The 13,686-nt window shown below is 41.6% G+C and overlaps 1 protein-coding gene and 1 long non-coding RNA gene across 2 annotated transcripts; both read left to right on the forward strand.

Moving 5' to 3' along the window:
• The first annotated feature begins 5,378 nt into the window (after positions 1-5,378).
• LOC143102252 (scavenger receptor cysteine-rich domain-containing protein DMBT1-like) lies at positions 5,379-10,563 on the forward strand. The gene is made up of 11 exons (XM_076265737.1): positions 5,379-5,481; positions 5,859-6,012; positions 7,067-7,272; positions 7,795-7,812; positions 7,909-7,923; positions 8,022-8,051; positions 8,922-9,069; positions 9,527-9,729; positions 10,019-10,036; positions 10,138-10,152; positions 10,505-10,563. The coding sequence occupies exons 1-11, from the start codon at positions 5,418-5,420 to the stop codon at positions 10,561-10,563; spliced, it is 930 nt and encodes a 309-aa protein (XP_076121852.1). The 5' UTR covers positions 5,379-5,417.
• An 82-nt stretch (positions 10,564-10,645) lies between these two features.
• Positions 10,646-11,552, forward strand: LOC143101674 (uncharacterized). The gene is made up of 3 exons (XR_012982513.1): positions 10,646-10,792; positions 11,044-11,252; positions 11,374-11,552. It is a non-coding gene; the product is annotated as an uncharacterized LOC143101674 (long non-coding RNA).
• The last annotated feature ends 2,134 nt before the right edge of the window (positions 11,553-13,686 follow it).

Raw genomic sequence — 13,686 nt, forward strand, 5'->3', positions numbered from 1 at the left:
TCTGACGTGACGATGCTAGCACGTTAGCAGCGGTTAGCTAACTATACTAACGTAAGTTATCTACAAGTCTGAAGTCTCCTCCAAGTGACAATCATGTTATACACAATGAATAGCATGTAACCTACAATGTGGAGCTCCATAGACCGTAAAATAAAGATACGCTTGCATAACTTTTCCTCTTCTCTGGCAATTGTATTCAAACCTTCTTCTGTAAATATAACATATACTTGGCATAATGTACAATACTCGCAGTGTCGCCCCCACCGACAACGCATAGTATTGCATGCGTCAGTGCGTCGAGTATCAAAAACTGGGATGACACATTTTGCTACGCATCGACGCATAATGGCGGCCGAAGCGTAGCTATGCGTAGCCTTGCGGGCGCGTATGCGTAGCGATGCGTTGACAAAGGTGGAGGCAGCAAAGCTAGGAGTTATTCCAGATGGGCAAGAACAAGGTAGGCAATTGGTGTGCTTGTCAGAACGTTAGACTGCACTAAAGCCAGACGTCACGTTACGCTAGAACAAAACTAAAGGTAACTTTAGCTGTATCAAGTTGTCCAAATGAGTAGGTCATTGTAGACATTGTCGTTGTATTATTGCATGTGGATGTTGTTATGCTATGTAGGCTACTTTTTTGCTGACCAATGCACGGACCTATACAAATATTGTTCACGAGTGATTTTTCTTTGCGGGGGGGGGTGATGAGTGTGCGTACCATAGCATTAATTCCTGCAGGCGCCCCTGTGTGTGTGTGTGTGCGCGCGCACACCTGTGTGTGTAAGCTACGTGTGTTTGATTCTTGGAGGTACGCGCATTATTTTGAAGGTTGCGTGCCTACCTGTTAAGCACTTTGTTAGGCCTGCACTTGTAGAGTTGATTTAGGCTATTAATAGTGTCATGCACTGTTCTTTTGTGTGCAGCCTAATACGGTACATTCTTATGTTAAAATGAAAAAAGAGGAAACGACATCGGACAAGGATGTTTACTGTTTTTTTGTTTTTGTTTTTATTAGGCTATTACTCTGCCTATTACCGGTATATGCTATTCATGGAAGCTGTTCTAATTCTCAAAGGATGAATGCCTGTTAAATAAAACGTGCAATATGCTGACTGTCTTTCCTGTCATTATCCTACAGTTAGGTTCATGATTGATTCATAAACAGTCAGCACTGTTGGTGCATCTAAAGGAGGATGTGTGTTGCTGCTGCAGGCGGAGACGCACCCCAAACACGTTTTAATTGTTGGTAACACACGAGTACTCTAACGCGTTACTTTTATTTATAGGTAACGTAGTAACGTAATGGATTTCTTTTAATTGATAGTAACGTAGTAACGTAACTAACTACTTTCAAAAGTAACGATACCCAACACTGCGTATGACACATACTCACACAGTAGACATATATACGCATGCATGCACATGCACACACACAGGCACATAAACAGGCAAACACACACATGCACGCACACACACCCACCCACACACACATCAACATAAACATGTACACGCCAGAGTTTCCGCTAGAAAAAAATGGTGCCGGTCAAAGTGACCGGCAGAGGTTTCGTTTTCCGGACATTTTGATGATATGCCGGTCAAATATCCTATTATCCCTTCTTAATTAGTCAAATTGAGGAAAACTGGAGACAGGCTATGTAGCTTAAAGAATGACATAATCAGGCTGTATAGAATGCAACATGTTTATTAGCCTAACTTAAACATGCCTACAAGATCTAGCCAGTAGCCTATCTCTTCATGGACAGCAAGAGTCCGCTTCGTTCGTTATTTTAAAAAGACTAGGCTACTGTACGTTGTTTGTTGCTGCTACCCACGTTATCTCCAGTGGTGACTGTTTAACTTACACAGATGCGCACACACAAGAATGAGCGCTCAGTCGCTCACACCACTACCCCCTAATGCTATGCCTCTTTATTTGATAACAATAAATTAAGAAATGTTTTCTATTCTGGGAAATGTTTAGCTTCTTTTTCTTTCGGCTGCGGTTCAATGATACCGTTTAATTGTGCCAGAAATTCGCGGACCAGTAATCGCCTCGTCGAGGAGGCCCTAACACTGCAGATCATAGACAGAGAACGCATCATGCTTTGGGTAAAGAACACTTTGCCTGTCCAGTGTACACGGAGAATGACAGTGTCTTGGAGCGGCCGCACCCCCCGCAACTCCACTTCCAATGTCACTGATTCCGACAGATACGCCCGACACTTCTGCTTTTTATCTGGTGGTGGTGGAGTTGACCGGACATCTGAGGCTTCAGACGTTACCAATTTATCATCATCCATCGCGTCTGGCCTCTGAAAAAACTTTTAAGGCTAGTCTGCCTGGGCCTGACCATGTTTGAACCGCCTCACTCATGTTCGTTGTTTAACATGGACGTTTTAAGCGTGCGCTTTCTATTTGAAATGCAGCATAGGCTATGCGTGTTGTTTAATAGCTTAGGCTACTTGTCAAACGGTAGAGCCTGTTCATTTAAAAACATAGCCAGAGGACGTATAATATAGGCTTACATATTAAGGCTTATTCTCAAATTCAGATTGCGTTAGGGGACGGGATTATTAGCCAATTTCAATCGGACAATTTGACCGGAGAGATTTAATTTTGTCGGACATTTCATTTTTTTTCCGGCCAATGTCCGGTAATTACTGGACAACGGAAACCCTGGTACACGCACACATGCACACAATTCAAGAATTTCTCAGAATTATGAACAGGCAAGATGGGGGTGGGGTTGTATAAAATGTATATTACATGTGAAATCTATGAACTAATCATGTTTTGGTACTTGTTGTCTAGCAGATACCAGTGAGAATTGAGTGTGTATAATTCAATTCAGTGAGACAGTTAGAATGATTTATGCCTTTCAGCGTGATTATTTTTGTGGAAAACATGTGCTGGACTGGGCGGCGGTCATATTTTGTACCGCTCTGCGGTGCATCTAGTTTATTCCACTGCTTGGTTGAATTTCCCATTGTCCTACGTAATATAGAACGACCATTAACCATATGTTATTTGCACACCTATGAAGGCCTAGATCCATTTTTTTGGCCGTATCACACTTGTATATTAATTTGCCGAACTCGTTGTGAAGTTTAAATGAACCGTCAGGTTGCATCCGAGCTGTAAAATGCAGACGTTCAGAACATGGCAACATTGTAGCATATGACGGAGGTGGCTTTTAGCTAGATGGATGATAGCAGGCTAAGTAAAATAGCGATGTTTCAAAGCTAAAGTTCATCAGAATCTTGGAATACGCCCGCTTGACAACGGGAGAGATAGAACTAATGACTGGCTTTTGGCCATATCAACCATCCATTTAGAACTAGTAATGGCAGTTTGTCCTGCAAGTTGAGAAATTAGTTGATATATGTCGGAAGAAAGTAGTTCTACAAACAAGACAGTTTTAGCGATTAAAACGTTTAAATTGTAACAGGAAATGAACACAATGCAAGTGGCAACAGTGGAATAAGCGGGATAATGGACTCCACGGTGGTCTGTTCACAGAAGTTAATGCACTTACAAAGTTTAAACGGCTCTCCGCTTCGCGTCAGGGCCGTTTTACAACCTCGACCGTGCATTAACTTCTGTGAACAGACCACCATGTCGTCCATTATCCCTTACATAATGAATACATCTTCTCTTAAACATACATTTATATCCTAATTAAATACTTTCTTTGATAAATAAATACTTTCCCACTTCTGCACTTTATATCCACTCCACTCCGTCTTGATACTATGCCTTATTTGTATATTGTATTTTGTATATTATGTTAATACGTTGATATGTGCCTACATGTTTATTGTGTTGTCTATATTGTACAGTGTGTTTATTACTATTGTCTAATAAAGACACATGTTTTCCTACTACATGTCTATTTGTACTACATGTCTATTTGTTGAATGTACGAAGTCAAATTCCTTGTATATGTAAGTATACTTGGCCAATAAAAACTGATTCTGAGATATGCCTTGGTCACCAACAGAAGACAGAAAATAAAGCAGATATTTTGCCCCAATTTTGAGAGGATAGGTTAGATTATCATACGAATTGGGCAACATGTAGAAGCATGTTTATCAATTTGGAAATCTCAGTGCAAATTCTCTCGACTGTAACTACTTTGGGGAGGGGAAAACAAAGAGGAAAGTCTATGCACATATGAATCCATTCACTGGATTGCTATTGTATACATTTAGAAAAATAAACATAACGTTAGCCAATGTTATAAGTAGGTATCCTACCACTGACAGTTTCACTGAATGAGAAAAGAAATAGCAAGTTAATCCAGATTTCATTTGAACATCTGTGTTGGGGCAGAGCCTTTATTCATGGTTTATGCAATGATTTTACTTTAAGTACTTTTACTTTCAGTGGCTTTTATCTCTTTCACATCTAACAATCACTGTATGCAAATGGGAAGTATCAGCTGGCTTAGAAGAAGTATATTATTAATTGACATCTATTGGCTCAGCAATCTATGACACTTGCTATTCTTGGATAGGAAAATGTGTCACTTTTCTGTTACGCTTGACTATTGCCACAATGTTTACTGACACATTCAGCTAACATTGTGCAATGCGGCATGGCCTTTCCAGGTGATTCCAGTGGCTACTGTTTAGGTCCTGCACTGGGCATGCCCAGAGTGTGTCACATAGACATCGTGTGTCCTCACATGAGAGAATGACCATTCTGTCACATTTTCACTTACCCTGCCAGCCTATAGTGGGGTGTCTGCACACGATATGTAAGGGATAATGCCCGACGAGATGTCTATTATCAGAAATAAATGGACGACGTGGAGGCGTGAACCGTCCGACGCATTTATTTCTGATAATGGACGCATCGAAGGGCATTATCCCGTTTATACCATGGTCACTTACGAAATAAATAAATATGAAATCAATTATTAATACTAAATGAGTTTTAGAGCTAAAATCTTTATTTTTTTCAGCTGTTTACAGTTGATTCCATTGTTGTGAAGGCTGCCTCCAGGCTCAACCGTCGTCCTACTATCGTTGTTATAGTTACCATTCATAAGCATCGATATGGAACGGCGATTAAACTTTTTTATTTCATACAAACACAAACACACACACGCCCACACAGCCCCCTCACCCACTCCAAGTTTGGTGCCGCTGTTTGGCACAAAGCCCTTGTGGTCCGACCTTTGGCCAGCACATGGTGTCTGGACTCTCCAGCCAGCTCACCCTTTCAGTAAACTCTCCAAGAGCACACTCATCTCTTCTTGTCATCTCACCTCAGCTCACCGCCAAATGTGTTTCGTAAGGCGTTTCTCAATCCTTACAGATATCACCCTGATTACTATAAAATGACCAGCGGACAGGGCAGTCAGGGAAAGTTGGACATCCATCTGCAGTTGGCGGTGAACCCCTGAAGTAAACCATGATGGACATCAGAACAGTAGCATTCATTCTCTGCTCTCTCCTGGAAATAAGCAGGACTCACGGTACAGTGCTCACCTATACAACTCAAAAAACTGTTTGCTGATAGAACGATATGTGGGCAGCTCTTACAGAAATAGAATACGCCAGTGCTGATTACCTTACTAGCTGCTGTAGGGTCTTGATATGCATGTGGGCAGCTCTTACAAAAATAGAATACTCCAGTGCTGATTACCTTACTAGCTGCTGTAGGGTCTTGATATGCATGTGTTGCATGTGGGGAGATGTCTTTTTATGCTTGTTATGCTTTTATGTATCTGGAACGGCCACTGATACAAACACATACTGTAACACTGTGATGCAGTTAGATGAGAATAAGATGTTCAGAACGTCCTGCCCTTCATGATGTCAAGAAGGGAAGTTTAATGTATGTGTGCATTAGGCGCAGCATTGAAATGCGGTGGTGCGCTGGCTGAGCCAAAGGGTGAGTTCTTCAGCCCCAACTACCCTGACCCCTATCCCGTCAGCATCAGCTGCACCTGGACTATACAGAGCACAGGAAACCGCATCGTAGAGCTCACCTTCCCTTTCATGCAGTAAGTGTATAATAATATCGTATTACATTTATGCAGCGCCTCTTACAAACCCAAGGTTGCTTTACACCCCCCTCTCCCCAAAAAAAAACCCTAGGCAGTAGAGGAGGAAGAAAAATTATCATGAAAAATAAAAGTCTTTAAATCAGATGGTAAAGTACAGAAAGAAGGGCCGTCACAAACAGATCGAGAGAGGTCCAGAGTCTGGGGGCCATGGCACTGAAGGACCTGCCTCCTGAAGGGGTCTCCAGTGCTTGGGACAGGAAGTAGGTTAATAACAGAATATCTACCAGAAAGACTCAGGAAGGTACAATGAAAGTTAACAAATATTTTAAAGGTGCTCTATGCGATGTTACGCGCTTTCTAGGCTAAAACATTATTTCTCACATACAGCAAACATCTCCTCACCATCCGCTAGCTGCCTGTCCTCTGAATACACTGTAAAAAAACGCGGCCTCTGTGGACAGCTCAGGCTCCAAAAACGGCAACAAAAACAGCCTGGTCCAGCCTGGACCATGAAACATAACAAACTGTTCCAGCCAATCACCGACGAGATGAGCGTTACCGTTAACGTTACCCAACATCGCTTAGAGCACCTTTAATCAAAGGATTTACTAAAGACATAAGCAACAATGAGAGTATTTGGCATATAGTAGGCCCCATCCTCGGTCCAGGTCACTGAGCGTGCACACCCTTGCAGATCCTGCCGAAATGAGACGGCAGGGGCGGGGCCTACCCCCCTGGACGGCTGGACAGGGGCCAAACTGGTGGTGGTTAGGGAGGGAGGGTGCGCACCTGAAAGCAGCAGGGCAGCAGGGCAGGTGCATAAGTTATGCCGTTATAAAGACTGATGCAATGTCACATGAAAGTTTCACGTGAGCACATGAAAGTTTCACGTGAGCACATGAAACTAAACTTTAGATTTTTTTTTTTGCTCATGTCCCCTTAGGGGCTCCGTACATTTCTTCAAGATAAAAGAAGAGAAGATCATATTTTTTGTATCTTTTTTTATCACTGATCTCCTGATGAGTAAAGTTTCCTTTCTGTCTGATTTTAGACTGGAGTATGTTAATTGGGACGCGGACTGCAGGTTTGATTCTATCAGTGTGTATGATGGGCCTGCGTCAGAGCATCGCTTGCTTGGCAAGCTGTGTGGCAACGAGACGCGTTCCTTCAACTCTACCCGTAATGAGCTGACAGTGGTCTTCACCAGCGATTCAACTTTTCCTAAAAAAGGATTTCATGCAAGTTACAGCTTTGTAGGTGAGAGGAAAAACAACATACCTCTGACTCAAGGAAAAGCCTTGAAATGCAAGTCATACATCATACTCTTGACAGTCCAGGCACTTTCCCTTTCTTAATTTGTTACATATATAAACATACTTAGCTACATTATCTCCTATACTGGTACTTGTATGTCCACGTTTTGAATTGGCCAAGCCCATTAGACTGCAGTCACAGTAGTAGATTGCAGAGCTCCTTGTACTTGCAGTGTATTGTTTTTTAGCAGAACGTTTCAGTTCTTGTGCTACTTCTGCTACTTCACAGACGCTAGACACGCTAATGGCATCATGCATAAGCTATACCTGCTAAGATTCTAATTCTAGCCTCCATGCCACAGTGCAAGTCACTAATGAAATGTACTTCCAGGCCCTGACCCTTATGATGTTTTCAATTGATTGCATGACAGTTAGTGTATTATATTATATAATGTTTAAATAATAAACAGCACATCAGGCCCATTATGGTCAATATTAATTTCCCTCTCGTGTTGTATTTTTGCAGATGTTCCATTTCTTCCAGGTAAGTGCCTCCTAATTTTACCTATTCAATGCTACATCATACTGTATTGGAATTGCTGTTGTTAAAATATCCTCTTTTTTGCCATCCACTGAAAAGAATATCCACAAAAAGGTATGGAATCTCTTGTCTCTCCTTTATTATTAGGATTTTTGGGTTCACGTTTCTGTCACTGGATTCGCCGCCATTAATCTTCTTTGTTTTGTTCACAGAACTAGTGACGCCATCCCCAGAACTAAAAGGTAACTCCAAAAACACTCAAATCGTAGTGTCATGATTTATGAATTATGTGGTAACACTTTACTTGACGGGTGAGTTCATAACACATTCATAGCAGCTGTCATAAACTGCACATAAAGCATTAATGACTGTTTCATGAGACAACATTCATACCAAACCTTTCATGAATGTGGAAGACAGAACGATGAGAGCTTGTCAAAATAAAAAAACGTTGCAAAGCAGCATTGCCGTTTTTGGACCAAACCTCTTACCTGATCACATCACATCTGAGTCAATGGGTTACTCCAGTGCCAAAAAAACAGAACATGGTCAAGCAAATCATTTTTGTTTCATAAAAATGTATTTCTTTTATGATGTAACCTTTGCAGATGATTTCTCATCTTTTGCTTCTGGGAATGTCCAACTGTTCGTTTCAGGTTACACAAATACAGGTCAGCTGAATGTAAGCTAGTTTACCTTCCAGTGTTAAACTCAGTGATTATGAATACTTCACAACTTGTATAGTAAAGTGATATTCGATGTAGACTTCATAAGATATTCATGAAATATTTACAAAGGCTGGAGAGATTAAATTAATGGTATCCGGGTTACACAAATACAATGTTGTTCTTTTATTTTGACAAGTTGTCGTCGTTCTGTGTTCCACATTCATGAAAGGTTTGGTATGAATGTTGAGTCATGTCTCATGAAACAGTCATGAATGCTTTATGTGCAGTTTATGACAGCTGCTATGAATGTGTTATGAACTCACCAGTCAAGTAAAGTGTTACCAATATTTTTACAGTCTACCCAATCCAAATGTCTTTTGCTTTGCCTTGTGGTGTTTGTTTATGTTTGTTTGTTCATGGTGCACTCTTTATTTTCATCTGAAGATGTGAAATGTGGCGGCGAGTGGACCGTGTCTGAAGGTGGATTCACCAGCCCTAATTACCCACACCATTACCCCAACAAAGCGCACTGCACCTGGACTATCAAGAGTACAGGAAACCGCATCGTAGAGCTGACATTTCCCACTGTGGAGTAAGTGGCTGCGCTCAGTTATGCCTCATTTCAAACACTAGTTCTAGTATTTCCCTATTTACAGTGATAGACCATCATCAGGTGTGGTGTTTGTGTTTATTGTTAGGGTCTGCGATTCCAATCCAATACATTTAATTCCTCCTCACAATCTTCTTGCTGTTCATTCTGTGTGTGTGTGTGTTTGTGTGTGTGTGTGTGTGTGTTTGTGTGTGTGTTAGTACATTATCCCTGGCTCTGTAAATGAGAATCAAATGTCATGGCCTACACAGAGCCACAAACATTTCCTGCCAATCAGCGCTTTGCTTTGAGCACACAGAAGGTAGTGGTGTTATTCAATTGGTTGTTGAATATTATCAACAGCCTTTAACCAGAACTGTGGACTCCACCTTTAAAGCCTAATTTACCAGCAGTGCTTCACTTAATTTGATGTCTCTCTCTACTGCCCCCTGGTGTTTAGGCTGGAGCCTGACTGGGTGAAGGACTGCAGGTTTGACTCCATTAAAGTGTTTGACGGCCCTGCGTCTGAACAGCGGCTGATTGGCCTCCTCTGTGGCACACAGACCGGCAACTTTACCTCGACAAGGAACGAGCTGACTGTGGTCTTCTCCAGTGACTCCAGCACCAGTCACCCTGGTTTCAAAGCGCAATACCGCTTCGTGGGTATGTTCGAAAACAAGACACCCTGGTTTCAAAGCGCAGTACCGCTTTGTGGGTATGTTCAAAAACAAGACACCCTGGTTTCAAAGCGCAGTACCGCTTCGTGGGTATGTTCAAGAACAAGATGGGTGTCGATTCCTTGCAAGGTTACCAACCACCTGTGGGGTTTGGCATGTGAAAGGGTGTCTGACTAAACATTATCTCTGACTGTGTGAGATATCTTAGAGTTATTTTATAAATGAAAGAAATGCAGTCCATGTGTGTACTGAAACTCTTACTTCTTACTTTACAGATGTTCCCAGTTTATCAGGTATGTTTTTCAAAATACACAACTATTCCGTTGCTATGACGGAAACAGACATTAGCTCAGGCTGAAAACTGATTGGTTCCTTGTGTCTCCCTTTTTGACAGAATATCCAACTCCAGGTAAAGTATCACAGCTTTGTGAGCGTCGCTACACCATGAGATTTGTTCTACTGGTCCTTCCATCTCTTTTCTTATGGCCTGGCTGCAGATATGGCCTAATGTCAGTAATATATTCAATCATGTGTTATGGAAATGGGTAAATGCAGACAAGGGTCACCTGACATCTGAAATGAAAACTAAGTGATTGATTGATAGATAGATAGATAGATAGTACCATTATGAAACTCATTTACTATGAGCAGTTGGAGGAACATACAAAATACTCTTTCTCCCTCTAGTGGTAGTAAGAAAGATTGCATTCTTACCTAATTTTGCAATATACACAACACTAACTTTCTTTTTTTATGTACAGTTCCTACGAATGACCCAGAAGGTAAAGTCCAAATTTATAAACACATACATTTGTTCTAATACTTGTAATAACTGTATACTAATTTGGTCACATGCCTAATTTATTCACCCATTTGTGCATAATTCATTACATTTCAGAAACCTCAAAATGTGGCAGCGTAATGGTTGAGCCCAAAGGAGAATTTTTCAGCCCCAACTACCCTGAGCCTTATCCCAACCATGCCAAATGCACTTGGAGCATTCAGAGTGCTGGAGACCACCTCATAGAGCTCGTCTTCCCCTTCATGCTGTAAGTCAATCAGCCCGAGGTCAGAAGGGTCATCCACCTCCAGACATGAACTAATGCCATCATGTGGCGTGAGACAGCTTTTAGTTGACCCATCGCTGTTTGTGCTTAGGATCTTCCTCATGGTATTAAATAGATTTTGCATAGTTATTAGTGGCTAAATGTATACCCCCACCCCCCCATCCCCCTTTGCCACAGCATAATTAACACATAAAAACACTGGGTATAAATGTCTTATTTATGTCCCCTTGCAGTGTAGAATATCGGCAATGGGATGGAGACTGCAGGTTTGACGCCGTCAGTGTTTATGACGGGCCTTTGGCTGATGATAAGTTGCTAAACAGGCTGTGTGGTAACCATACCGCAATCTCTGTGAAATCAACAAAAAATGAGATGACAGTAGTGTTCACCAGCGACTCCACCTTTTCTTACAAAGGCTTCCACGCCCACTACAGCTTTGCTGGTGAGTTGGCAAAACCGCCCCCTTTCATGTAGCCTAATATTTAATTATGTTTCCTTGCGTACCCTCTGCAAGATCAGCTGAAGTTTATTCTGGAGTAAACTTTTGTTTATTTGTTTTGCAGATAAACCTTAATCACCTGCCCATGTGAGCCACGTTCATTTGAAGTCAACACACAGAACACAAACATCAATCCCAATTCGTCAACCACCACATATGATTTCATCAATCCGGAAGAAGCTTCACAAAGCCTGCATTCAAAACTCATTACACAACTTACTTAATCATACAACTTCACATTAAATCAAGTCTTTGTTATCTTGTTTTCCTGTCTGTTCACTTTATTTTTCCGGGGGGTATTCTCACCTTTTCTTCATACACACTCAAAACAAAACAACAAAACAACAAAGCTGCGTCAGGAGTGCAGAAAAGAACCCAGTGAGGCATACTGTAGGCATACGTAGGGATAATGTATTGTCTGCCGGTCATTATGGGAAAATAAGTCCCGGCAGGGCGAACAGGGCCCTGACGTGAAAGCTACATGGCTACATGCCAAACCAAGTCAAGAACAAATAGAACTTGAAAGTTTCAGGTATTGCATGCCAACATATTAGAGATGGTAAAAGTACACACTTTCCATACAATACAATGATAAAGTACAGGTTTTGATATGTAAATGTAAAGTATAAAAGTAAAAAGTACCCTTGCCTTTTTGAAGGCCTATTTTCAGTTCTGTTCAGTTCAATTTAACTTTACTGTTCCAAAGGGAAACTTGTTTCGCAGTCAGGTACACATAAATAGCACAAAGATACACAGAGGCAAGAAGGGAAAAGACACAGGCTATTTGATATATAAGTTACGTCTTACCTACCTACACCGTGTTCCAAATTATTATTCAAATTGGATTTAAGTGTCATAAACATTTTTTTTTTGGTTTTTCAATTAAACTCATGCATGGTATTGTGTCTCAGGGCTCTTTGGCTCATTGAAATCAATCTCAGACACCTGTGATAATTAGTTTGCCAGGTGAGCCCAATCAAAGGAAAACTCCTTAAAGGAACACGCCACCCAAAGTCAGTAGTAATATATGTTTTTACCGTAACTTTCACGAGTTGAGTCATACCTCTCCCGTGTCAGTACGTGCACTCAAACGCTTTGGTGCGCGGCGCGAATGTGTTAGCATGTTGCTATGCTAGCGGGCTCAGATGTAGCCATAGAGGGAGGAAGATAGCAGTAATCAAAAACATCCACGTTTTCCCTACTTAAATACAGTTGCACGAGTAGTTGATAAAAATGTGCAAGGTCACACAACATGAAATGTGGCGATTTTCCAAGCGAATAAACAGGAGAACTACAATGTGTGGCGCAGTAGCACTTAGGAGTACTTTGACCTAGCGTAGTAATATTAATTAACACCTAATTGTAGATCCTATCCACCACAGAGTTTAGAATCCATGCATAATCGACCCCTCAGCCTCCCCCTCCCCTCTGAGCGAGAGAGAGGCACACACACTAGAGATGCGCAGGTGGGCTATTATTATGACCGCCGCGCAGCGAAGCGGCGGTCATATAGGTTTAGTCAGATTTTTTCTTTTTTTTTTTTTTCTTTTTCGCATGTCCAAATTTCCGTCAATGATTCCCGGGACACTGAAAGACCGGGGTAGACGAAACTTGGTGGGCATGTAACCCCATATGGATAGCATGGAACCATCGTTTTTCGTTTTGATCTGTAGCCCCCCCGCTGGACTGCACCCCCCGAAAGGAGGGTAGGGCAGACACAGTTTTCTGTGAATATCTCGAGAACCGTAAGGTTTAGGAGGACCATTTTTTTTTGTATGTTGATCTCAAGGGGCCATGTCAACCCATTCCATAACCACTCATTTCATGTATAGCGCCACCTAGTTAAACACAAAAAAGTAAAAATGAGGTGTTGTAATCGCAGGTATCTGTGACCTAACATAGTCAAAACTGCATGAAATTGGAAGTGTAGGATCATTATGACACCCTCTGAATGCACGCCAAGTTTCGTGGAATTCCGTTCATGGGGGGCCACACAATAAATTAATTTATGTTACTATACACCACCTGGCCTGTAGGTGGCCGGAGACAGTTTTCTGTGAATATCTCGAGAACCGTAGGGCCTAGGAGGTCCACCTTTTTTTTGTATGTTGATCTCAAGGGGCCATGTCAACCCATCCCATTACCACTTATTTCATGTATAGCGCCACCTAGTTAAAAATTAAAAAGCAAAAAATTAGGTGTTTTCATCACAATATCTCTGGCTGACATGGTCAAAACTGCACGAAATTGAAAGTGTAGGATCATTATGACACCCTCCGAATGCATGCCAAGTTTTGTGTACTTTCGTTCATGGGGGGCCTTACAATAAAACTATTTATGTGTACATTTAGTGATGTACACCAACAAGGATTCCCGG

The sequence above is a fragment of the Alosa pseudoharengus genome, unplaced genomic scaffold (genome assembly GCF_046254945.1).
Source record: "Alosa pseudoharengus isolate Yale_2024_CS ecotype anadromous, Long Island Sound unplaced genomic scaffold, YU_APseudo_1.1 YU_APseudo_1.1_scf_4, whole genome shotgun sequence".
NCBI classification, from domain to species: Eukaryota; Metazoa; Chordata; class Actinopteri; order Clupeiformes; family Clupeidae; genus Alosa; species Alosa pseudoharengus.

Bases quoted from the DNA above. Each gene is read 5' to 3' on its own strand.
- LOC143102252 (XM_076265737.1), top strand. From the start codon at position 5,418: ATGATGGACATCAGAACAGTAGCATTCATTCTCTGCTCTCTCCTGGAA. The intron at 6,013-7,066 runs GTAAGTGTATAA...GTCTGATTTTAG, and splicing joins CTCACCTTCCCTTTCATGCA to ACTGGAGTATGTTAATTGGG. The intron at 9,070-9,526 runs GTAAGTGGCTGC...CCTGGTGTTTAG, and splicing joins CTGACATTTCCCACTGTGGA to GCTGGAGCCTGACTGGGTGA.